Source organism: Danio aesculapii, chromosome 3, assembly GCF_903798145.1.
Source record: "Danio aesculapii chromosome 3, fDanAes4.1, whole genome shotgun sequence".
Lineage (NCBI taxonomy): Eukaryota > Metazoa > Chordata > Actinopteri > Cypriniformes > Danionidae > Danio > Danio aesculapii.
The window spans coordinates 17,460,044-17,487,965 of record NC_079437.1 but is presented as its reverse complement, the minus strand read 5'-3'; the positions used below and the strand labels follow the sequence as shown (position 1 = coordinate 17,487,965).

The 27,922-nt window shown below is 35.3% G+C and overlaps 2 protein-coding genes across 2 annotated transcripts in view; both read left to right on the top strand.

Annotated features, from left to right (window-relative positions):
• The first annotated feature begins 190 nt into the window (after window positions 1-190).
• Window positions 191-23,610, top strand: gaa (alpha glucosidase). The gene is given in 26 exon segments (XM_056453290.1): window positions 191-516; window positions 518-560; window positions 563-975; window positions 2,814-2,846; window positions 2,848-2,880; window positions 2,882-2,967; window positions 3,663-3,828; window positions 3,901-4,026; window positions 4,091-4,115; window positions 4,118-4,194; window positions 5,812-5,839; window positions 5,842-5,930; window positions 7,549-7,641; window positions 7,643-7,681; window positions 8,051-8,161; window positions 8,351-8,464; window positions 9,321-9,405; window positions 9,488-9,605; window positions 14,663-14,796; window positions 15,217-15,368; window positions 16,125-16,273; window positions 16,348-16,489; window positions 18,082-18,180; window positions 20,057-20,221; window positions 21,475-21,627; window positions 21,757-23,610. Coding segments are annotated over 26 exon segments (2,769 nt in total). The 5' UTR covers window positions 191-483; the 3' UTR covers window positions 21,820-23,610.
• Window positions 23,611-26,477: 2,867 nt separating this feature from the next.
• tbc1d16 (TBC1 domain family, member 16) overlaps window positions 26,478-27,922 on the top strand; it is a 46,618-nt gene continuing 45,173 nt past the window's right edge. Inside the window, exon 1 of the mRNA XM_056453289.1 lies at window positions 26,478-26,622. The gene's annotated coding sequence lies outside the window, so the exon portion shown is untranslated. The remainder of the gene's footprint in view (window positions 26,623-27,922) is intronic.

The following is a 27,922-nucleotide window of genomic DNA, read 5'->3' as shown; positions in this document are numbered from 1 at the left end:
CAAAAACTGATAGATTTTTGCTAGACACAATGACCCAAAATATATCTTCACTGTGCTACAAATGAATATAAATAATATAATAATATATAGCATAATATATAAGGCAATAAATTCCCGAACAGAAAATTGAATGCAATGAAGAAAAAACAAAAAAGAAACACCGTTCGTGACATCACAGGAAAATGGCGGCGTCCGGAGAGCTTGTGCACCGACTCTGGCAAATAAATCATGCTTCTATGAAAGCACGTCGTCGTGAAGGAAACTCGTCATTTGTCAGTTTTTTGAAAGCTCACATGCGCATGCGTCACTGTTTACTCCGATTTGTAAGAATTTGTTTTGTTGACAGTAAAATGACCTTACATGCTTTGTTGTTTACTCATTTAACTTATTTCAAGCTTTCTGGTTATCATTACTCACTACAGCCTACACATGTGCTTCACAGACGTGTGTTTAATACCTGAAGTGTCAAACTAACCCTTTTTAATGGCCAGAATTAGTTGTGGAAACACATTTGCACCTACTGACTTGTGTACTTATCATTGTGTATGAAGACAACCATATTTCTTAGCATTTTCACCATCAGAAGAATGGCAGCATAGTTCAAATCTCTCATACAGGATCATTAAAGCACACAAGCACAGTCATAATGTCTCATCTGATCCTAGGACAGTTAGAGATCAGTGTGGTATAGCTGTGGAGAGCCGCATTGACTGTGCTCGGGACAGATCTTTGAGTCGGGCTGAATGTGAAAGCAGAGGATGTTGTTATTTGCCCCTGCCTCGGTCTGGATTAAGAGGACCACCATGGTGTTTCTACACAGTCTTTTATCCAGGCTACAAAATGGGGCCCCTGTTGCCCACAGAACGGGGCCACAGGGCCATCCTCACTCGTTTAACACCCTCATACCTGCCCCGGGACATCCACACACTGCAGCTAGATGTAATGGCTGAGACTTTGGATCGTCTTCATCTCCGTGTGAGCAATTCTTTTTGACTTTTATATGAAATGAGCTCTGTTTTTTTTGTCAGTAGTGGCAAAAACCTGTAACGAAATGCAATTATGACAAATTAAAATTAATCAAGCAGTTATATATTGATGATATACATAAGGGGTGTCCGAACTCTGTCCTGGAGGGCCGGTGTCCTGCTGAGTTTAGCTCCAACTTCAACACACCTGCCAGGAAGTTTCTTGTATATCTAGTAAGAGCTTGATTAGCTGGTTCAGCTATGTTTGATACCTTTGTATGTTTGGAGCTAAACTCTCCAGCATACCGGCCCTCCATAACTGAGTTTTGACACCCCTGCTGTATATGATGCTTAGAATTAGGGCTGAACAATATACCATTTGAGCATCAATATTGCAATGTGTATATCTGCAACAATCACATCGTAGGATTAGATTATTTATTAAAAGATGTTGTTAAATATATGTTTTTTAATTATTTATAAAATGATGACCATGCTATTTTACAGTTGATTGTTCGATTTCTGTACTTGAATACTGTTAGACTCTGTTTATTTATTTATTTCATGTAATTTATTATAATTTATGCAGATACACTACATAGAAAAGGACTTTACCATCCCAGTCAGTCTAAATGAATGAAATCTTTTCCAAATAGCCAAAATACCCCCAATAACAAAATACCCCAATGTCAGATTTTTCCAATATCATGCAGCCTTTCTTACAATATAACATTATTTTTGTGTAAACCATTATGTGTGGATAATTTGTCCAATTTTACAAGAGCAGGGGTGTCCAAACTCTGTCCTAGAGGGCCGGTGTCCTGCTGAGTTTAGCTTCAACTTGCCTCAACACACCTGCAAGAGTGTTTCTAGAAAGCCTTGTAATGTCGCGGTCACAGTAGAATTTGTGCGTGCAAAATTCAGTTGTTATGGCGCCGCGAAAAGGGGCGGGATTAAACAAGATGATTCAAAATTTTAAAAGCGATTGGTCCATAGTTTAAATTTTCTGTCTAGAGAGGTCATGTTTTGATCATTGGTTGGTCTCACACAGTCAAGTGATGCAGTTTCGCAGGTCAGAGTTCACTAAGCTTGAACTTTGCTCTGCAGTGAACTGAGATACTTGTCGCACGAGCTTGCGTTTCCGGTCGGACGCATTCGTGTGCGTATGAATGGAAGTCTATGGGGAGAAAAGTCCAGAGTGACTGCAGCTTAGGAGCTTGATTAGCTAGGTGTGTCCTGATTGGGTTGGAACTAAACTTTGCAGGACACCGGCCCTCCAGGACTGAGTTTGGGCACCCTTGGTGTAGAGCAGTGTTTCTTAACCACGTTCCTGGAGGACCATCAGCTCTGCACATTTTTCATGTCTCCTTAACCAAACACACCTGATTCAGATCACCAGCTTATTAGCAGAGCCTGAGAGACCTGTAATGGATGTGACAGACAAAGGAGACATCCAAAGCATGCAGTGTTGGTGGTCCTTCAGGAACGTGGTTGAAAACACGGCTGTGAGGTAAACCTGGTTATCTAATATTACTTTACTTTCTTTAAGTGGTAGTTCACCCAAAAAGTCTGTCATTCTTTACTTGTTTTCCATTGTTTCAAATTTTGTGAGTTTCTTTCTTTGTTATAAGATATAATGAAGAATGTTGGGGGAAAACAGCCAAAGCACATTTTGTACTATGGATGTTAATGGCTGCTTTTATCCTACATTTTTACAGAATATCTTGTTTTGTGTTTAATAGAAGAAATAAATTAATAAAAAAGGTTTACAACCCCTTGAGTGTAAGTAATGAAGAGCAAACTTTTATTTTTTGTTGTGAACCATGCTTTAATTTCACTTTATCACAGTTGAAGGATCCTACATCTCCACGATATGAGGTTTCCCTTTGTGAAGTCCCAATCTAAAGACCACAAGAAACATGGAAAATCCACTTTATGAAGTTGATTTCCAGCCCGAACCATTTGGGTTTACCGTACGGCGAAAATCCAATGGCCGTGTTCTGTAAGTGCAGTTACTTTGGACTTTTTCTGGCATTGCATATCTGGCTGTGGTGCCAATAGGTGCTTTTCATTCAAAAGTTTGCATGTTCTCCCTGCGTTCGCTTTGGTTTCCTCCGGTGCTCCCCCTCCCCCAGAGTCCAAAGACATGCAGTACAGGTGATTGGGTTGGTTAAAATTGTCCGTAGTTTATGAGGTTGAATAAGTGTGTATGCAAGTTTCACAGAGATGGGTTGCACCTGGAAGGGCATCCGCTGCGTAAACAACATGTGCTGGATAAATTGGCGGTTCATTCCGCTATGGTGACCCCAGATTAATAAAGGGGACTAAGCTGAAAAGAAATTGAATGCATGAATGAATGAATATAATATAATATAATATAATATAATATAATATATATAATATAATATAATATAATAATATAATATAATATAATATAATATAATATAATATAATATAATATAATATAATATGAAGGAAAATGTTTGTTTACTTCACAGCAGTATTTTAAGCACCATTAACTGTGGGTCAAACTTTACAGACTAATGATTTTTTGGCTTGACATTAGTGTTAACAGTAAAAATGTTGCTTTTTTCAACCATTTACACTTTTGATTGGTATTTGTGTATTGTGTGGTTATATTTAATCTGTGATAGTGACTTCACTGTCACTAAATGCATCATTTTTTTATTTTCCTAGTCTGAACACTACAATAGGCCCTCTGCTGTTTGCAGATCAGTATCTCCAGCTCTCCACTAGCTTGGCTTCCTCTACAGTCTCAGGACTGGGTGAACATTACACCCCCATCACGCTGGACCTCGACTGGAGCTCTGTTTCATTATGGAACAGAGACATGGCACCACATGTAAGACCTTCACATCTTTTCCCATTCTTCTTTAACCTCCTTTTATTAATATTTTAAAATGACTCTTTGTAGAGAAGTGCCAACCTGTATGGCTCACACCCTTTCTTTCTGGTCCAAGAAGGTGATGGACAGGCGCATGGAGTCTTCCTTCTCAACAGCAATGCAATGGGTACAGTTTTTCAGCTCTCCTTTCTTGATGTAATTTGACATGTTTAATACATCTAAAGTCTTAAAACCTGCCAATTGCAGAAGTGTTTAGCAGCCCGCTCCAGCATTAACATGGGTGACCATGGAGGAATTCTGGACTTCTTCATCCTCTTGGGCCCGAGTCCTCAGAGTGTGATCAGCAGTATCAGGAGGTTATAGGTATTAAACTGTCTGCATTATTTTCCAATCAAAAATTTTTGGATATTACACAAAAAAAAAAATCTGTTAATTAACAGTTCTTCATTTGTTTACAGTTTTAAATAGATTATTGGGGCCTTGACCTCTGTTCTGTTGACTTTAGATATTTAAATAAATTACGTGAATGTTGGGGTAATAAGAAAATGCTACACTGAAAGTTGACCCCCCCCATTTTTAAAAAATGTTTAATAATTTTTTAATGTAGCTCCGAATGTACTCTCCTCAACTCAACATGCTAATGAGAGAGTGTGTCTATCAATCGATTATTCATGCAGGAGTTTTGTGGATTTTATTTACTTATTTATTTATTTGCGTAATTATTTATATATGTATTGTTTTTGCTGTTTTTGTCCTCCATATTTAGCACTTTAAACTATTAAAAATGTCAATAAGTCACTTAATTAAACTTTTCAAGGTTAAAAGATAATTCAAAAGCATAAATAAATGGAGAAAAAATAAAAACATGAATCACAAAATACGGAAAACTACTAATTTATGAATATTTTTTACAGCGTCAATGAAATCAGTTAACTTCACATGAACTGTCACGAAGGCTATTTTATTTTGCTTGTAAACTACTAAAAAGCTGTACTAAAAAAAATAAACCAAAAAAAAAAAAAAAATTATTATTATTATGATAAATATTTTATTATTAAATATTTGTTTGGCAAAAGACTTTAATTATGTTTTGGACTATTTTTTTTTTTGATGTATTACCTTTCTTAATATAATATAGATATATAGACTATAATAGATAACTTTTTTATATAATGTCAGATATTTATTATTTTATGCATAAGCTGTATTGTCTGTTTAACAGATATATTTATATAAATAATATTTAGTCACCAAACATATTTAGAAATTGAAAGATAATACAGTTAAACTCAAGCAAAATATTGCAAAAAAAAAAAAAAAAGTACAACCTACAAAATTAAACAAATTTTTTCAATTTTTTTGCTTCTCTTGATTTTTCCCTCTTTTTTAAAATTTGTATTTAATATGTTTCTATAACATATAAATTTGGCTGTACTAGTTTTTGGACCGTTATCGTAAGTTATTTTGTTAGAGAAGCTCCAGATTTGGCTTCAGTACTAACTAATCTAATGTATATGCACAAATATATATTGTATAGCTATTAAAAATATGACTTTAAAAGAGAGATTTGTGAGGCTGTACTCATATATGCTGAGCATTGTATATATTGTTAAGTCTTATTTTGTATTATTTTATTTCATAGTTTTACATTTCATCTATTTATGCTTCATTTCTGAACATTATTGATATTATTTATTATTAACCACTATTACTCAACTTTATTTTACCTCAATATTACAAATGTTTTGCTAGAATTTGTGAAAAGTAAACCATGTGGGTGTGGGTATTTAATTTTATTTTTGTAATTTATTTGATAAAGCTTTTTAAAAAAAGGAAAATCCTGATATTTATTGTACTTTTTACATAATGTTATGTATATTTCCAGTACACATGCTCATTAAAAAAATAAATATTGAATTATAAAAGTATTTGTATTTTACCCCACATGTAACTTCAGCTTATTGTTTTGTATCGGTTAAGGTTTATCCTATGATGCCTCCCTACTGGTCACTGGGTTTCATCTGTGTCGTTGGGGTTATACATCTACCAACATCACCAGGACAGTCGTACAGCTCATGCGGCAGGTCAAGATCCCTCTGGTATGTAAATAAAATAAAACCTAGCTGTGTTTTGAACTAACTTACGGCATACTGAATGGTATATACCAGGGTTTAGCAAACTTCCAGGTGTGCCCTGATAATTATGATGAGCATGCATTTTGCCAGTTAAAGGCCAGGGAAATAGGCTCATTTTTAAAGTAATCTAAAGTTAAACCGTCGATTTTACCATTTTTAATTCATTCAGCTGATTTCCTGGTCTGGCAATAACACTTTTAGCTTTGCTAGCATAAATTATTGAAACGGATTAAACCATTAGCATTTCACTCAAAAAATTTCAACTAAGTGGTTTGATAATTTTCCAGTTTAAAGCTTACGATCTATAGTTACACCGTGTGTACCAACAGAAAAAAGGCCAATAATAAAGGACATATTTTCTAGGCCAATATAGGAGCTATACGCTCGTTCTGGCATAATTATCGAAACACTTTGCTGCTGTACCATGGCTTCAGCAGGTGCAATGATATCACACAGCGCCTGAAAATTGTTTCAGCTAGGTTAGTAGATGATGTAACTACAGAAAAGTAAAGCTTTAAATAGAAAAATTATTGAAACTCTTTTTTGAATTTGAGCGAAATGCTAATGGTCTAATACAATTCAATGATTTATGCTAAGCTAAGCTAAAAGTGCTCCAGCCAGGCCCTGCTGAATGGATAAATGAGCCTATTGATAAAAAAAAAATGGAATGTTCCTACACTGTAAAACCCAAACAGTCAACTTTATCAAGTGAAATGAGTGTAGTTAACTCAAAATTGACTGAAAGTTATTTCTACTCATTTGAAACAGAGTTTTGAACTATGAGTTAATTAAATACCTCATTACTTCAACTTAAATGGAGTAGTTCACAGGACTCATATAGATTAATCTTTTAACTCAAATGGTTTGTTGCAACCAGTTTCCTCAAACAGTTTTGATTTGCCTTAACTTATTGGGGTTTACAGTACTCAGTTGGTTTGAGTTCTCTTCATTTATTGGGTTTTACTGTGCTCAAATGCTTCGTTTACTCAAATGGATTAAGTTCACAGTAACTCAGTAGGATTAGTTTTTGAACTTAAATGGTTTGTTGCAATTGGTTTTCTCAAATGGTTTAAGTTACCTTAACTTTTGGGTTTACAGTGTATAAGTAAAGTTTAAATTTCTTGTTGGGTAGATGTTTTTAAAAATTGGCAATGGGACATTGAAGTTAATTAATCTGACTTGCACTGACTAGCTGTATTTTAAAAGAAGTAAAAAATTACTATTATTGTGGTTATTATTTTCAAATTGAAGAATACCATATTGTTGCAACATGACTATGACCACACACGTATATACATATTTTCAGATGTTTATGACAGAAAATATGTTTTATTTTTACTTAGCAAAAAATAGAAAAACTAAAAATAAATAAACAAAATAGAAAGTCAACAACTACGCAAATGGCGTGTAAAGTAATACACTATAATCATTATTAATATTTAATTGTTTCTCCCTTGTATTGATTAGCACTGTTCTTAATAATCATATTTTTCCTTCAATACATTTTAATAAAAATTCTAACTTTTGGCCACTATTATACCTTTGCATTATAACCTTAATAACCTTAAATGTGCTTCTGTAGGATGTACAGTGGAATGACCTTGATTATGCAGACCAAAGAAGAGTCTTTACTTTCGACCCACAGCGATTTGGAGATTTGCCACAAATGGTTGAAAGATTTCCATCAGATGGGCATGAAATATGTGCTCATTCTTGTAGGTGGATGATTTCTATGTCATGGAATATTTTGACATTGAATTTTTTTTACCTTGTATTGTGTGTTGTGTGGTAAAATGCCAATGCTGGATTGAATAAAAAAATACAAATACATTACAAACCATCAAATTTAACCATCAAAATCAGCTCACTTTAACGGTTCTAATGTGTTTTGGGACATTTTCCATTAGGATGTATTTGTTATTTGTTAAAACACAAAGAACCAATAGTTTTCATTAAAACAATATGATTTCTAGTGTACCCATTAAAACCATTATAAGTCTTTTCTGGTTTCTGTTGTTTTTTAAGCAGGAAAATTAGTCACAGGACACAATCAGCATGTCAGATAACGTGATGTTGTGTATTAGGATCCAGGCATCAGCAGTGCGAGTCCTCCTGGTTCTTACAAACCATTTGACGATGGACTGAAGAAAGTAGTTTTCATCAACAACTCCACTGGACAGATCCTTATTGGGAAGGTGCCACACATGAAAAAATATTACTGTCACTATAATATATAGATATGGTAATGTCATTGACAAGATGCATTTTCATTCTGCATTATAGTAGTATTAATAAAATTGTAGTTTTCATGGCATATGGTGGAATGCAAATTTTGTGATTTTGTGCATTTTTTGCATTATCTATTGTGTGCATTATCTAATCAGGTATGGCCGGGTCCGACTGCATTCCCAGATTTCACCAATCCTACAACACAGGACTGGTGGATGGACTGTATCAGAGATTTTTACAACAAGGTACCTGTGGATGGACTCTGGATAGTAAGTACTTTTAGTTTCAATTATTTAAAAATAAAAACACATAAAAGGATTTTTTTTTTTAAAAAGGCAACAAAACATCATTGTATGAGGATGCATTATTTAAATTGCCTGTCTATTGTAAGATTTTAGTACTTGAAAAAGTTTATTTTTATTTATTGAATATTAATAATCTTTTTGCATTGTGCATTTAAGGTCATTTGACATCAAACAAATAATGCATTTTTATTTATTTTTTGCTGTTGTTGAGTGACTTTAAACATGGCATAGTTGTTGTTTTTTTTATCTTATTTTACAAAAAAAATAAACATCATTATATATGGTTAGATGCTATATTCTCTCCTTAAATGATTTTTTTCACAACAATGTTATTTCTTTTTTTATTTCTTATTTTTTTTGTTATGCTTTAATAGTTTTGAAGTGTTCTTTTAAGAAAACTGGATTTATTAAATATATAATTATATTTCAGTCATTTTTATTTGTATTTTTGTTTCTTAGGAACCTAATAACTCATAATAACTGTCCAAAATTAGTACATCTAAATGGATGTGTTAGGGGAAAATTTCAATAAAAATGTAAAAGAGCAAAACTGAAAAGAGACAAAAATGTACTTGAAATTTTTAAATTTGTAAAAAATTTTCCAATATGTTGGATGAATTTAAATGTGTTATCTTTCTTTTTCTAAAGATGTTTGGTCACTAAAATATTATTTTAATAAATATATCCACTAAATAAATCTGTTTTGCACCAAAATATATGACCTATATTCATTTTCAAAATGGGGTGTACTCATTTACATTGAGCACTGTATATAACTTACAGATAACTACTACTTTTCTTTGACTTATGATTTTTACAGGACATGAATGAGCCTTCAAATTTTGTCCAGGGCTCTGTGAATGGATGTCCTGACTCTGAATTGGAGAAACCACCATATACACCAGGTCACAATACTAAACTCTTAACATAATCTTGAAAAATGACTATCTATCTAGTGATTTAATGTAAAATGCATCTTTTTTGTAGGTGTAATTGGAGGTCAGTTAAACTCAGGAACTCTGTGTGTGTCCGCACAGCAGTATCTGTCCAATCATTACAATCTACACAATCTCTATGGGCTGACCGAAGCCATCGCCACTCACAGGTCAGAGAAATGCCACCTCAGTTCATAGAACAACATTATGAAACACATATAACATGGGTAGAGCTTATTAGTGGCCCGTTTGTTGAAAGCATTTTATCTTACCACTAAGAATACGGGTTCCACTAAATTGCAGTTAGTCATTTTTAGCTTAAAGCCACCTATTAGGCCCCTTTTTACAAGATGTAAAATAAGTTTTGTTAGATCACACTCTTCATGCCAGATAAATAAGATCTAGCCCCGGACACCAGATCCTGTGAGAAAATGTCTGTGTCTCTGGGTATCCAGACAACAAGTCAGCAGAGTTTCCAATACCCAAACCTGTTAACCAGTATTCAACTGAATAACAGTCTCCTATCAGTATAGGAGTTGACTGAGAAAGCTAGAGAGGAGCAGAAGCAGGAGACGAAGTAATGATGATAAAGACAGTGCAGAGTTTATTGAATAATCTTAGTTGTGTATGATTCAATGTTCAGACTTCATCTGACCAGGATAAATCCAACACGTGTTATTATACCACAAGCAACAGCAATGAAATTACTGCTTCCCAACATTGTCCAGAGACAATACAGTCCTTGAAATGGAGACATTCTCTTATCTCTTGCTCATGAAAACAAGTGTTGCTTGAATCCAGTCATAAGATTTATAACAATATGGAAAAAATGAAATAATAATAAAGCAATAATTATAGGAAAATATTAATAATAAAATATAAAAAACATAATAAAATGACAAATAATAATCAATAATAATCAAATCATTAACTAATGATCAATAAAATGATATAATGATAATTATATAAATGAATATGATCATATGATTAAATAAAGTAATTAAATGAAGAATAAATAAATAAAACAAATGAAAATAAAACACAACATAAATGAATGGTTGCTTTCTTGAAGCAACACACACACAAGTTTTGCTACAAGGATTCTCACATCCTTAGTTAGATTCTTCAGTCTCTAATATCCCTAGAGTGTGTATGTGAAGTCTCAGATCAAAAAACCCTACAAATAATGTTGTGTAACTCTTTGAAACTCCTTTTAGGTCTTTGATCCTAATTGTGTCATTTGGTGACTGTCGCTTTAAATTCAAATGAGATTGTGCAGCTCAGCCTTATTATGTTAGTATAGCAGCAAATTCAAACAGGCTGCTTCTCACTCAGGGCTCTCTATGCTAAAGAAGGAGTGATCGTCACTAATGGGGGGGGGGGTGTGCTTTCCCCTTCTGATGACACATACAAAGGGAGAATGTCAATCAAAGTGTTTCTACAGACTGTTTTTATGATGTGTGATCATAAAAAACTTAATTAATGAATGTCATTAGAGGCTGGCTATATTCACACATTGCTAATCCCCTAATAAAAGTGATTTTTGCATAATAGGACCACTTTAAAACCTATTCGCCCTTTTCATTTTTCCTCTTAAAAACTATTCACAAAGCTGTTGATTTAAACTTTTACTAGGAAATAGAGAAATGTCTTATGATTGAGATTAAAGGCTGATTTATACTTCTGTGTCCAAGCGCATGCTATGGCGCAGCCTACGCATGGAAGCATAGCCCTCGACATGGCCGTCGGTGACGTTGACGCGCACCTCTCAAAAACTGTAACGTGTATGCATAGCGCAAGCTCTGTGATTGGTCGGCTTGGTAGTGCTGACGAGTGTGGCCGGAGGTGAGAGCCGTGCGAGCGTGATGCAGTGAGTGTTTGGAGTGTGGAGTCCCGTGAAGGAGCTACGGATGGAGACTGTTGTTTTGTGTTTAACTTATTATTAAAGTTGTTGCACGTCTGGCGGTTGCCACCTCAAAATGAGCGAATTTGAGCCACTTGTACATTAAGGAAGCGTTCTGAAAAAACAAAACACCAGTGAAGAAACTCGACACAGAGAAACATAAACACTAATGCCAGCTAGCGTATTGGAAGTGTATTGCAGAGCAACAGAAACAGCGCACAGAAGTATAAATGCACGGCTAAGTGCAAGGCTGTGCCGTGGGTCACGCCGATCCTTACGCAGAAGTATAAACCAGGCTTAAGGGGGGGGTTGACCTCATTGTTATGATTGATGTCATAATGCCACTAACTATGCACAGTAATTGTCTGTAAGGGGATTGGCTGTCAGATATTTATTATAGAACCATCGTAGAGTTGATATTATTATTAAAAAATGTTAAATAAGAATGTTGCCACATGACAGTGATAGTTTATTTAGGTAGCACAATGAAAGGCCATGAAACCCCCCTTTTTCAGTTCAAGCAAAGACAATAGAATATACAAGACATGTCACTCGGATCTTTTGAATGAGGAAAAGTGTAACAGTCATGGTGAATAAAGCCCTGCCTACTAATACAGGAGCCGATCATTGATTGCTATATGGCGAATAAAACCCGTCTTCTAGTACAGGAGCCAATCATCGATCGCTATAGAATTACGATTCTCCGGGGGAGTGACTTGGAGCAGACATGAGTTTCTGCAGATTTCTTCAGACTTCTCTCCTCCTCAATCCCGGGTGTATGCATGCAGACACAGGAATGCAGTCTTTGCCCTGTCTATTCCAATCATTAACCCTGACGGTAATCTGGAGGATTTTAAACAAATGCGAACACAACAGCACGGATATAGGTGATGTGTCTCAATGGTAACCTGATGGTAACGAACTAAACTGATAAAAGACAAAGTCCGCCATTCTCCAATTCTCGAACAGCTCTCCCGACAAAAATGCTTGCTGCAAACCAACAGCTTTGCTGTATCGTGGGGGAAAAACATGCAACAAACCCTGTGGATCATGGAAACAACCATAGACTGTAAAGATATGGACATAGTATCCGTGACGTCACCCATAGGTTTCTGAACACTGTAAAAGAAGCTACAGGTAGGCGCGGCCAACCGTCGCCATTTGTTTGCTCGTCATCGCACCCACGGCGGGATACCAAACAAGGGCAAAGAGGCGAGTGAGCAGAGCTACAGACACCTGCTAGCATTTTGCTTAGGACCTGGCTTAGACAGAATTTACTTTGGGAGAACGCTTAATACTTTATTACCTGCGACTCGTTTGTGTTCTGACCACATGTGCTTGGTTGTTCACTATATCAATAAAGTGTTTAGACTTTTAAAAACACTGTTGTAACACATTGAGCCACTAAGCATTGTTCTTATGACGTTTTTCTACAGGAGGAAATGCGAATTACATCCAAACACTTCAATTATAGTCTGTGTTGGTAAATGCAGGGCTATTGATGAAATCCAGGCATAATAATGTATGACAATGCTTCAGACAACTGTTCAATAGCCTACAGCTAATCAATCTGTCAGATTCTGGAGTGTTTTACAGCTCTAAAGAAAAATATAAATGATCTTAAATAAAACAAATACATTTATAGAGATGGTATAAGTATATAATTTCACTCACCTGGGAAATTGAGGCAACTTGAACGGTTTGTGAGTACAGTTAAGTGCACACAGCATGCCATATCATCTGATAATTGTAGGAAATTATCCCAAAGGGCCATTGACTGTGTAAAGAAACATTAACCAAAACAAAATACGATGTATATTCCGAGCTCAGCGGCTAATTAGCCAGAATCAGCTGAGGTGACGAGACAGCAGCAGCGAGACCTAGCTGTCACTCAAGTGGCCACGCCCTTAATTATGCAGACCTAATATAACCTAATATAAAGGAAACAGATGAGTTATAAAAAATTCACCCCTCACAGTTGTCATGAAGGTTAATATTAGCTATATGAACCAAAATCGTTCTTTGTACCAGGCTGTAAACAACCTTTTTTTCTGCTGTAAAGTTGGCCATTCTAACGAGTGGGCTCACTAGAAATTTGCTCCATATGGAGCCAGGACTAGCGGAATTTCGATGAATTGCAGTTTCAGTTACTTTCCGTATTGGCTTCCCGAGGGAGAGCAGGAAGTTGCCGCTTGGAAACAAACACATACGACCCGTGTCTTTACCCCAGTCCATTGGGTCTCTCAGCTTGGCAGGTTTTCTTGCCTTCGGAAAGCATGTGCTCTCATGAATAATTAAGAAGCAGGGTCTTCTCAAAGGATAAAATAGCTCTGACGTGTTCTCACTGCACTTGCAGTTTTGTGCTACAAATCACTGATTTGATCCCGCCCCAAACTAGTATTTTAAAGCCGGAAAAAGAAATTAGCAGACAAAAGCTCAAAATTATCCAGTTTTCCCCACAATCAAAGCTAACAGGTGCTAACATTGTCTTAATGATGCTAATACATACAAATCTGTAAAATCTTCAAAAAAGTACCACAGGGTTTTTTACCTTTAAAAACAACCCAAGTTGACCACACAAAAAAATAAAAAAACCACAAACATTAAGAGTAATGTATGTATTGTAATGTAATGTGTAGTTACATTAAAGACGGTGCTCACTGATAGTATAGTGTCCCCTTCACTTGGGCCTGAGGACCCACACAGACCACTGGTTCAGCGCCCCCTGCTGGCCTCAATAACACCACTTCCAACAGCAATCTAGTTTTTCCCATGTGGTCTTCCATTCAGTTACTGACCAGCCCTGCTTAGCTTTAGTGAGTAACCAGTTTTGGGCTGCAGGGTGATATGGCTGTGGTAAATCATAGACAAAATATTTTTTCTTAATACAAAGAATAAAACAAAGAAAAAACTTGTAAATGCTCAAAAGCCAGTTAGATATGAAATAAAAACCCAATTTGTGTGTTAAAAGCACAATGAGAAATATTTAAAAATGCAGGCTGAGAATCACTGATTAAACAAGTATATGTTCAGCTTTTCATAAACAACTTTTTCATTAACAGAGTAGAATAATCATGACTTATAACAGACAAGCAATGAAAAAAAAGATAGTTTGTGATTTAGTCTTAGATGAGTTTTCTTCATTACTAATGTTTTCACACATTTTGGTGCTAAAATGCTTCATGAAATAGGCTTTTTTTGACATTTTTGACTATGTGTACATTATTTTTACGATTTTTACCCCTGTAAATTTGGAAGCTACAATCTACTTTTAGACTTAAGATGTTTAGTGAATGATGCGTCTAATGTGGTTTGATATTTCAGGGCACTGCTAAAAGTGAAGAAAACTCGGCCGTTCGTTTTATCCCGATCATCTTTCCCGGGACTGGGTCGATTCTCTGCACACTGGACAGGAGATGTGCGGAGTGACTGGGAACAACTGCGCTTTTCAATACCCGGTGAGAGACGATAAAGTAGGTTTGGGATTTGTGGAGCTGTGCATCGATGGATTTGTTTTTGAGTGTTTGGACTTTCAGCAGTGAAAATTAAACCACACTGAACTGAACTAAACTGAACTTCAACTCTGAAAACTGAACTGACAAAATTTCAATTTACTAGAACTTCTTTGTTAAGCTGCTTTGACACAAAATAGATTGTAAAAGCGCTATAGAAATAAACATGAATTATGATAAAAGAAAGAAAAAGCATGACTAAATATACAGATCACAATGTAAAAACGTTAATATGAATTGTTTTGGAAGTTTAACTTTACTGCAAAATAAGTTGAAAAATTATATTTATTTTTGGTTCCTATTAGCTAAGCATGTTTTGTCTCTGATGTGAGATTTTCTAATGCTGTGTTTTTGAATGTGTACCAGCTGTGCTCCTGTTTGGACTGTATGGCATTCCATTAGTGGGAGCTGATGTTTGTGGATTCGGTGGAGACACTAACGAAGAGCTGTGTGTGCGCTGGACACAACTTGGAGCCTTTTACCCCTTCATGAGAAACCATAACGACAGACCCAATGCTGTGAGATAACGATGAACTTTTAGCAGTTTTCTAAAGGAATAAATTATATGTATTTTAACTGGCCACTTATTAGGTACACCTGTTCAAATGCTTACTAACATAAAGATCTAATCACATGGCTGCAACTTAAGCATTCAGGCATGCAGATGAGACCAAGATGATCTTCTGAAGTTTAAGCTGAACATCAAAATGAGGAAGAAAGAGACTTTTAGTGACTTTGTGCTGTTGAAAAAATACAGCATATGCTTGTATTGTTGGTTTTGCTAGTTCTTGCTGGTCAAGAGCTGGTTTAAGCTGGTCTCTGTTGATCTAAGCTGGTTCTGACTAGCACATGACCAACAAAGAATAAGCTCAATGGGTGCAAATATTTTGCTAGCAATGTTGGAAGATACTAGTGCATTTTAAAGGCTTATAATTAAGTTAACTAGGTTAACTAGGCAAGTTAGGTTAATTGGACCGGATGGTTCTGTAGAAAAATGTAATAAAATAATTTTTAAGGGGGGTAATAATATCGATCTTAAAAATTATTTCATTAACCTGCTTTTATCCCAGCCAAACTAAAAGAAAGAAGAAAAAATATAATAAGAAATACTGTGAAAAATGTCCTTGCTCTGTTAAACAATACTTGGGAAATGTTTTTTAAAATAATTCAAATAAAAAAAGGCTGGGGACTAGTAAATGTATCTACTCCTATAGTATAAAAATCTACATTATCAATAATATATGCATTATTCATCTCATATTTCATTCTCCCAGCCCCAGGAGCCATATGTATTTAGTCAGCGAGCCCAGGATGCCATGAGGATGGTGATTACTCTTCGCTATTCTCTCCTGCCCTTCCTCTACACACTCTTCCATCATGCGCACACCTCCGCCAGCACCGTGGCTCGTCCTCTTTTCCTCGAGTAAATGCTGTTCAATATCTCTTTATCTGATTCTAGCGGTGACCTCTTTACTGACATTTGTTCATTTCTTTCAGGTTCCCCACTGATCCAAATTGCAGGAGCATTGACAGACAGTTCCTGTGGGGGAGTTCACTGCTCATCAGTCCAGTTCTGGAGCAAGGAGCCGTTGAGGTGATGGCGTATCTCCCCCCAGGGACTTGGTACAGTCTGCACAATGTAATTGTTAATCTTTACTACATAGCAGTAAACGCTTGGTATCATTAGAATTTATGTGCTGAATTATTACAATTTAAAAGAGTTTTTCTTTACTTTTTATAATTTAAAGAAACAAATAATCTAGCAAACTATCAATATTTGCTAAAAAATGTAACCTTTCGATCTCCTGACCTTCATCATAGAAAGTCACAGCATTTAAAACAAAAAAAAACCCAATGAATATCACAGATGCAAACCAATCAGTGTCCGTAATATAACAAGCAATCAGGTGTGCTGAGTTTGAACTTATTATTTTTAAAAATTAATTTATTCCTGACCAGGCAGTATTTGAAAGGGATAGTTCACTGACAAATAAAAAATCTGTAAGCATTTACGCACCCTTTACTTGTTTTCAAACCTGTTTAAGTTTCTTTCTTCTGAATGAAAGCTGGAATCCTGTAACCATTGACTTACCTAGTGTTTGTTTTTCCTTGTATGGAAGTCAGTGGTTACAGGATTCAAACATGCTTCAAAATATCTTCTTTTCTGTTCAACAGAAGGAAGAAACTCATAAAGGATTGGAACCTCTCGAGCGAGAGTATATAATATATATAATAAATCTGTAAATTTTCATTTTTGGGTGAACTATCCATTTAACATGCAATTTAACATTTGACATTCATTTAACATTCAACATTCCTTCTTGAAAAGCATTTCAGATTATTGAATTAACAGATTATTATATTTGAAAACATCTGTGCTATTTTTTGTAGGAACTGTTGATTTTTTAAATCAAGATTTACAAGAGCCTTTACTTGTTGCAAATGTCAAATTTCAGTACTAGTTAGCAGAACAACTGTTTTCAACATAGATAATAATAAGACATGTTTCCTGAGCAAATCAGCATATTATGATTTCTGAAGAATCACGTGACCCTGAAGACAATGTACAATTTTTGTAAATTTATCTTATAATATTTGCAATATTTTCAAACACAAAGTAGTTATTTTAAACTATAATGATATTTAATAACATTACTGTATTTACTGTATTTACATGAGGAGCTTAAAGTGATAATCCAAAATGAAAAACAGACTCACTATTTACTCACCCTCAGGTGGTTTCAAAGCTTCATGAGATTTTTTTTTTGTTAAACACAAATAATATATGTTAAAGAATGTTGGAAACCAGTAAACATTGACATCCATAGTAGTAAAAACAAATACCATAGAAGTCAATGGTTATCGGTTTCCAACATTTCTCAGAATACCTTCGTTTATGTTCAACAGAAGAATGAAACTCATAAAAATTTGTTAGTGGATGGTGAGTAAATAATGACAGGATTTTCATTTTAGTCAAACTGTCCCTTTAAATCTCATTTTGAAAACATTTAATTAATTTTTTTTACAGTTTAAAATACAAAAAAAAGTCATATTTTTGCTTTTAATCCTGAAGCTAACCATTTCCTAGCCTCTTTCTCAGAGCCTGCTTCACATTGTTACATGTGTACAAAAATGTAGTGCGTTATTGAAGTACAGTTTAATTCAAATGATGCCTTGTGGCAAATTACTCTTCATCTGATATTCAATCTTCTGTGTTATCATATACTTTAGGGCCAAGCATATTACAGTAAAGGACAATACACTGTGTTTCCTGCTCCTTTGGACACCATCATCGTTCATGTGAGAGAGGGGAGCATCATCCCACAGCAGGTGAAGGGTCAGACTTGACAGACTAAAATTTGTAAATCAAATTAAAGGATTAGTTCACTCAATGAAAATTCTGTTATTAATTACTCACCCTCATGACATTACAATCCCCTGAGACCTTCATTTATCTTCGGAACACTATATTAGAAGATATTTAAGATGAAATCTGAGAGCCTTCATAAACAGCAGCAGTCTCGAAACGTTTTAAAGTCCAGAAAAATAATCAAAAACATTGTCCTAAACATTTCATCTGACATCAACTGTAATCACACGAAGCTTCTAGAACACTTTTGTTCACCATAAAGACTGTAAAAATGTTCTCCTTTGTCTTCCATGACAGGTCATTGTGCAAATTCACTGATAATTTAAAGCACAACACTGATAATATGAGCTTCATATATAATTAGGGGCCATTTATACAAACACGATGATAACTATACAAAACACATTCACACAACATAATCAGGATAATTAAAAAAACAATACACCCCTAGACATAACAATAACAATAAAGTTCTAAATATTGTTCTGAATGTGAAAATAACACCAGAGATCAGACCATAACGTTAATGATAAAGTGGTAGAGAAACAATGTCATGATCGCTTTCAGAAAGATTTTATCCCAGCTAATAAATGATAAAACACTGACAGCCTGTCAGAATCCATTGAAATTACAAGTAAAAAGGACTTGCGTAATTTAAGTCACTGACAGCATTGCCATAAAGCACACTGCCTGATGTTAAAGGGTCATGAAACCCTAAAACACATTCATATTATATATATATATATCTGTGGCATGTTACACTCTCAGAAATAAAGGTACAGGAGCTGTCACTGGGGCAGTACCTTTTCAAAGGTACATATTTGTACCTGAAGAGTCCATGATGATACCTCAAAGGTACTTTTTAGGTACATTTGGGTATAATATGCTCTTTTTATGTACCACTGTGGACTATTTGGGTACAAATATGTTTCTTTTAAAAAGGTACTGCCCCAGTGACAGCTCCTGTACCTTTATTTCTGAGAGTGTTCTAAAAACATTATTAGGACACATATATTTTACTATCGAGTGAAATTTGTTATTTTTGTATTGTTTAGAGCAAATTCGGTCTGGTTTAAAAATACATTTTGAAGCAGCGTCACAACCATGACGTAAAGAGCAATTTCTGGGTGGTGAATGGCTGCCAGCACACAGTGATGTCATCAGGTTTTAAATGTTTCTCTGCATTAAACGGAGAAACGATTGGTTATACCTTGGGAAATAATCACTAAAAAAATACATGGAAGTTATGCAAGCCAGGCTCACAAGTTGAAGTATATAATTAAAAGCACCCACAGTGCTAGTTTCAGAGTCTTTCTATTGCCTCCTTTGAAGACATTGTGGAAAATAATTTGTGTTTTTTATTCCTATACTACGCTGACTGTAATCGCTAAATTCACTGTTTGATTTTACTGATTGCATGAGCTGGATTCACTGGTTAGATGCACTAGTGGCACACTGACGACATCTACTGGTTACAAGGGGGTAATGCCAAATTAAATGCATGAACTAAAAGCATTATTGTTCATCAGTGTCAGTGTAAAATATATTTGTGTTATATTATAGTTAATGTGATTGGTGTGAACGGGCCTTTACAGTTGAACCACTGAAGTCTTGATTTCTTCCTTTTTTCTTGCTTCATATGGAGGGTCAGAGAGCTCTCGGATTTCATCTAAAATATCTCAATTTGTGTTCTAAGGATGATTGAAATATCTCAGGAGATTAGAACTACATGAGGACGAGTAAATAATAATAGAATTTTCATTTTTACCTGACCTTTTAATAATATGTAGCAAGTGAATTTATTAGTTTGATCTTTTTTGCTATTTTGTTTCTCAGGCTCCTGCTCTGACCACTGCATTATCTCGCAAAAACCGTTTTGCCCTAACGGTGGCACTGTCCTTGGGAAATTGGGCCAAAGGAGAACTTTTCTGGGATGATGGAGAAAGTCTGGACACTTTTGAGCGGGGAGATTATTCATATGTTATCTTCTTCGCTGAGGAGGTAGGAAACAGGGTGAATTAAAAATATAAAATAGCTAAAATAACACAATTCTTGATGTTTTTTTGGGGACTGTAAAAACTTCTGGCTTTCACACAATCGATTTGTGTTGGGACAACATGAAGGAATTAAGTTAAATGACTAGTTTTTACCAAGTCGATTGAACATAAAACAATTAAGTTGTCCCCCAAAAAAACTCAATAATTGTGTTGTTTCAGCTTATTTTATATAAGTAGTTTGAACTAATAGTAAATAGTAAAAAAAATGTATTGTATTGCAGTAAAATTTGTAAACATGTTGGGAAACACTTTAAAACAACTTAAAGCATGCAACATTTTAAAAGTCGACTATAGACATTCTGAACTATAAATACAACTTCAACTACCAGTCATTAGACTATTAGACTGTCAACTTAAAGGGACAGTTCACCTAAAAAAATGTGATTTGCTGCAAATTTTCTCAGATCATTTAAGGCTTTAGTATTTTACAGTGCTAATAAAACAGTATATAATGATACTCCCAAAAAACTTCATATGTTTAATCCTAATATATCTTCAAAATGCCAAAGGTGCAATGCAGCTGAAGGAGATTTGCTGCATATGCTTTGGAGTTGTCCTGTTTTGTCTGATTTTTTGGGAAAATATAATTGACATGTCATCAAAAGTAACAGGTATCCAACTCAGTTATGATCCAAGAATCTGCATATTAGGGGACACTGAACTACTAGATACATCTTATCATGAAAATACTTTACACTTCTGGCTGGGAAAATGCATTTTTATTAACTGGAAATCATCTCACTCTCATCTACAAAACATTGAATCAACGAGCTTATTTCCTACTACATACTTACTGTTCAGTGTCAGAGGATTGATGACTTTTGAAAAAAAATTTTGGACTTTTTGGTGTACCTTCCATTTCTTAGTTGCATGCTTTAAGTTGTTTTATATTTAATATCATTTTTAAATGTATTTTTTTTTATCTCTGATATCGAGTTTTTTTTTCTCTTTTCTTTGCTTTGGTTAAGTAAAAAAGTCTGTTAATTTCTGTACGATATGATTTGTTTTACATATACAGTATTTGAAAAAAAAAGTATATAAATATTATTATAATTTTACATTGATGGATTTTATCTTTGTTGTAGAAGACCCTTTATTCAGAACATCACTCGAAACCCAACAAAATAAAAAAGGAAATGAATGCTCGATGCTGTGGTTAATGTGTATTTTGATTTTATGTTTCATTTTTGACTGTAGTCATATGTGGTCAGTGAGCCAATCAAATTAAATGGATCTCTCGATGGTTTGGTCCTGGGGGAAGTGCGTGTTTTCGGGGTCCAGACTCCACCTGCTGCCGTTTGGGCCAATGGACAGAAAGTTCCTGACTTCTCATACAGATTAGACACTAAGGTCAGCAACAGGTTTACTTTAGTGTAGATATTTTGGTTTACTTCTGTGTAAGTTAGTATGTACATTTGCAAAATAAAAAATATTTTTTATTTATGCTAAATTTGATTTGTGTGTGTGTGTGTGTTGCAGGTTCTTAAAGTAGCTGGTCTTGATTTACCAATGACAGCCAAGATCACAATACAGTGGAGCTGATGAAAAATCTCTACTTAAAGAGCCCATATTATGGGTTTTTGAAAAAGCCCATCCATGTAGTGTGTAAACACAGCTCTAAGTGAAGTGAAATATCCAGCTAAGGCTTAAATCTGTAAGTGTACAGTGTTTAAAACTATTGATTCATCTATAAAAGAGTCGACTCATAGTGCTTCAAACGAGTCGTCTTGATAACGAGTCATTAAGTGTTTCGGGATGACGCGGCTACGAAACACAAGTAGTTGCATGAGCAAACCCGGGAGATTTGAAACCTGCGGCCCCGCCCACTAACAGAAAAAAAAGTCTCACACACACACAGAGACACACACAGAGAGACAACGGTCCGAAATGAAGTCACGCTGTGCAGATGGATATTATGGAACAGTCTAACCAAAGATGAAACCTCAGCAATATAGCCCAGCCTTAGCAGTTCGAGTGCTTCTGGAAACTACATGCTTACAAAGAAGACTTCATCAGTTTGTTAAAGGACGGATCAGTAAAGACTGTCAGATCATGAATCAGTGCATCATGGATCAGTTTCTTACCCCTTTTCACCAGTGTAAGTAAGTGTGATTAAAACTATTGCCATCGTTACTCTAGCTTGCAAATTCAGTATTTAGTGTGTTTTGTTACTTGTAACCGCGTGTGCTGTATCAGGTTAACTCTTTATATTCTCATATCGCGTGTAAAGCCACGTTGAAAACGCGACGCGTGCCGCTTTGTTTACGGCTCGTCAGCTGTTTACACACATGCAACGATCAAGTTTCAAAATATTTCAGCTCAGGTTTGAGGTGAGGTGTATAAATTGCACCCAGCAAGCTGAACTGGCGCTCTTGGCGTGTGTGTCGTGTCCTCGGGTAGAGTGTAATGTGTGCGTGTGTGTGTCTCCTCTGAGGGTAATGTGTGTGTGTCTCCTCGTGTGTGTAACGCTCTAGGCAAAGGACGATCACGCCGCCCTCAACCCAATAGTGAAAACGAAAGGGACCCGTTAGTAAAATGAGGACCGGGGGGTGTCGCGGTTGAAATTGAAGAACGGGGGAGGTATTCGCGGATATACCTAAGGCGCCGCGCCCTCTCTATTCAGCCGCTCCTCTATGGACGCGCCGGCCCTGTGTGTGTGTGTGCGTGTGTGTGTGTGTGTGTGTGTGTGTGTGTGTGTGTGTGTGTGTGTGTGTGTGTGTGTGTGTGTGTGAAAAAAGCAAGAAGACTGTGACAGGCTAGGAGATCTCCTCGCCAGTTCTTGGACTTTTTGCTTGATAAAATAGTTAGTCGTCAGTATTTTCTAGTCCATCGTCTGTATTTACATTCACCCACTGGCAGCCAAAATCCACTATGAAGCGTGTATGCACTGTGACTACTTTTATATTGTTGATTAGCACTCTGTCTCGCCTGAAGCCTTGTCCGTGTCGACCAATCGCAGCAGGCTGTCATCGGTCCAATCAGCGCAGATTAGCTTCGCGCTGAGGAGGGGTTTGGAAACAAATGAATCGCTGAACGATTCATATGGGAGTCGCTGGGATAATTAGGTAAAAATAAATGCAGATTATAAGACCATGGAAGTGTTGTTTGACCTTGCATGCATATTAGACTGTTGTTGGAGACCCTTACAACCTAAATATGACCCTATTTCATGTATAATATGGGCTCTTTAATGTTCTGTGCTTATTCAGTTGCATATTAATGCAATACACCTGAAGAAGCCATGGTTTACAGTAAATTTATAACTGCCTAACAATGACCTTTAGCTGTTACAAATTCACAGCATCTTTCTATTGTACATTGTAATTTAAAAGTGCATAAAATTAATGTTTATTTTTTATTTAAACATTTTTAATACCTTTATTGTTGTAAGCTAATTATCAGAATGAGCATTAGGATATCCCATAGCTATATTGTTTATTTTAGTATTATAAATATCAGATATGAGGAATAGTGATTATTAACATTGTTGTTCTTTGTTTTACTGTATTATTATATTAGTAGCAGGAGTAGTAAAATATGTTCATTTAAATTAATGTTCTTCAGGGTAGAATAATCATCCTTTTGGCTTCTCATAAATCATATCACATATCATTGATCACTTCATCAATTTGGGTCTGTAGATTTTATTTTAATGCATATTTTTAAAGGCCTTTTTTTCTCAAAACGTGTTTTTCTCGTTTGTTTTAAGCTATAAATCTTCAGCAGCACATTTTGCTAAACCAAATTTAGCAGTTTTATTCATGCTGCCTATATATTTTGTAGTGTATTTTATTTTACAGAAGGATTTGTTTATGTATAGTTTGCCTAATTATATACAACATTTCATTCTACAAATAAGCTACTTGGGTAAATTGGTTTCACACATTCAGACTTTCGCTTTAATAATATTTCAGAACAGTATTCTACATAAGGTCAAGGTAAAATTTATTGTCTCTCTTAGAAGAGATTTGTTTTAGAAAAAAACGTTCTGCTGTACTTAGATACCCACAAGACACCCACATTAAAAATCGAATCCTAAAATACCACCTAATATAAATACAGTTCCATTAAAACAATAATTTAAAAATACAATGTGCATCTGCTGCCCTCTGTCATGCCAACCAATGTTATCTTATTCTTTTGACCGTATTACCCTACTTGCTCATTGATCAGTTTAATTGAAAAAGGAACAAAATAATGTTTATATCTATTATACTCGCATAGTGGGACCCTATATCTTCTGCCAGAATTCATCAGCTCATACTCCAAAAACAACACATGCCAAGAATCAGATAAAATTTTGTTGGCTTGTTGAATTATGCACAACTCAAAGATGTCTTGTTGTGCAGTAGTTCCCAAAGGGGTCGCTTGATAATTTCCAAAAGTCAAATAAATGTGATTAAACTATTAGAATGACCCTATTTTATTCATAATCCACAGAAGATACTAGTAATAGTAGATCATAGTTACGTAAAAAACAACAACATGCAAATGAAACGCCATCAGCCTTTCAATTATATTTCTCATAGGATTGGTGTGTTTACGTTAGAGTAACAACACAGCAATAGCGTCAGCTGCAGCAGATTGATTTTATAGCACCACGTTAAACCTTCTGACACATTTATAACAATCAAATACATAAAAAACAAATACAGGCCACAACTAAACATTGAGGATGATCTTTGAGTGGCGGTCTCCAAAATTAAACTAAGAATAAGCTTGTGCTGAAAACATTGTGCCCACCAGTCTCTTTAGGTGAGGTCAATATTAAATTAAAAAATTAATAAATTATTATTAAAAAATACGGTTGTTGGACTGTTTTTTTGTGTTGTCAGTTTGCTTGTTTACATAGGCGTATTGTTATGTGCGCAATGTTTGTATGCTTATATTTTACATCTCTGAGGAATTTGGGGGTCGCAGATCACTGGCATTGTTATTTTGGGGGTCACAGGCTGAAAAGTTTGGGAACCCCTGGTGTAGTGAACCAAGTGTCTCAATTCCCATAATTTTTCCTGCCACTCTCTTCAAGTTTATTATTTTAGTTCTCATTTTTACTGTTAGATTTCCAAACCAAACAATAATTCCATATCTTAAAATTGACTCTAATGTTGCTTTGTAAAAAGTTAGCATTATGCTGCTACTTACTGCAAATAATCCTAGTCTTCGTAAAAAGTGTAAGCTCTGATGAATTCTTACGCAAAGACTTGACCCATGAGAGTGCCAGTTAAGCTCACAATCAATATTCATTTATTCATTTTCTTTTAGGCTTAGTCCCTTTATTTATTTTGTGGTCGCCACAGCGGAATGAACTGCCAACTTAATCAGCATATTTTACGCAGCGCATGCCCTTCCAGCCACAACCCATCACAGAGAAACTCACAGTCAATATTCAATACAGTCAATACCCTAAATATTTTTATGAAGCAACCTGCTTAATATCTTTATCTCAAACCACAACAGGGCTCCTATCGCCCACTGACCTGGGGTCTACGATGACCTCCATTTTCTTAACATTAATTTCCAAGTAGTAGTCTTCACACCAGCCGACAAACCATTCCACAGCCGCTCTATACGCCATAACGCTGGCATCTTTTGTGAACAGGTGCAATAATCCAGTGTCATCAGAAAATTTAAGAATACATTGGTTTATCTGCTGAATAACGCAGTCATTTGTATAAAGGGTAAGGTATAAGGAAAATATTAGCAGCCAAACAAAGTACATTGTTCACAGTCAAGCAAATAGGTGTTAATGTTGCTTTAAAGTCATACCTGCATGTGATTTCAGACCAAATATTCAAAGTACCATGGTAAACAATATAGGGAGCATGTCACAAGTTGTCACTGAACGACAGTACAAATATTAAACCAACGTTATTATGGGGTAATGAGACTTTTATTAAGTAGTATATTATATTATTATTATATTATATATTATAGGTATTATAAGGTAATAATAGTACCTTTACTATATTACTTATACTATAACTTTTGTTTTTTAAAGGTTCCATATGATTCATAATGGTCCAATAATAAATGTAACAATCCCAACGCTTTACCAAAAGTAACTCGTGTTTCTAGGGATTTCTGAACAAAATAGGCAGCACAAACGTCCTGCCTCAAGCTTTGCAGTAGCCTTTTACCAGAGGAAGCGTACTGTCGCTCCGGAAGCAGCGGAATGTCAGTGGGCGGTTCTTCGGCCTGACGTCAGCGGCGGCGTGCGGAGTGAAGTGTCACCGATAAACATACGCGTCATTCACCGGAGCCTGGATCTTTAACGTACGAGTCGGACGCGCCGCTTCGGATATGGACGAGTAGCGACGGCTGTTATCGTTTTTGGCACTGAAGGTAAGTCTGCAGCATGTGTTGTTTTTGGTCACAGATGCGTTCTCGCGACTGTCAGCATTGGAAGTAGTTTACTTGGCGTCCCATATGGGTCCAGCAGTGATGTGCCTCTATCATAGCAGAGCTAACGGGACGCCAGTCGCTCATGTCTGAAATCAATCCTCGTGTGCGATATGTGATCCTGCACAACGGGGAATGGGGGCTTATATGTTCAAATACAATATTGGCACTGGTCAATCAACCTGATTAGAAAGACTAAATGGCTTATAAAGGCCTGAACATGATCAATGTGAACACATGTCAGCAATTGTTTTCATGTATTTGTATAATATATGTAGAAATGCATGAAAAAAATAGGGTGAAAATGCACAAATAGGCACTTTATTTCAGTAATTGTTTTATGTTGTTGTATAGAGTATATACAAATACATAAATGTAGCTGAAAATGCATAAATATGCCCTTTAGACTACATATATTAACATTAAAATAAATATTTCAACGTACAAATGCATAAATTTATTTGTAAAGTTCATGTAATGTATAATGTTTCTTTTATGACACACAAACACTTCATTGCTTCATTGGGATTATATTTGTATTTACAGCATCTATTATGACATTTAAAGAGTGAAATTGTCAATTTATTCCAAAACATTTGAATATCTTTTTTTTTAAGTGGAACACAAAATGATGTTGCACTTTATATGACATATATTTACATAAAATATCTATTTCATCATACTTGTGTTAAATGTTGTGCTGTTGAGGATCAATATGATTTAGGGCAGGTTAATGGTGCAAATTATCCGTGTTATGTAATTTAAGATGTAGTGAAATCAGTTAAATATTAATGCAGTGTAAACAGAACAGATATATTTGCATGAAAATTATGTCACATAGCTTTAAAGAAACTTATTTAAAACCTGTGTCCCAAAAAGATATATAAAACATGTTCGCACTGCTCTTTTTAGTAGATTTATTATTTTTTTTGTCTGAAAAAGAAAGGAGTACAACAGTTTGATGAGGTCGATTACCTAAAATGGAAAATACTGTGATTTTTATTTTTTTTATACACCCTTGTGTTTGTGTTGGTTGTTTTATTGACATATTCAGACCACAAAAAGTGATATATATTTTTTAAGTTCTTATAATGACCATAAATAGCGGGGCTGCTCAGTATTTTTAAATGATTGAAATATCACAAATGTGCATATCTGATTTACATATCAAAGTGGTTTGCAATAAATGAAATAATTCCTGGCAATGTCGTTTCATCGTGTTAACACAATCGTCTCTGAAACC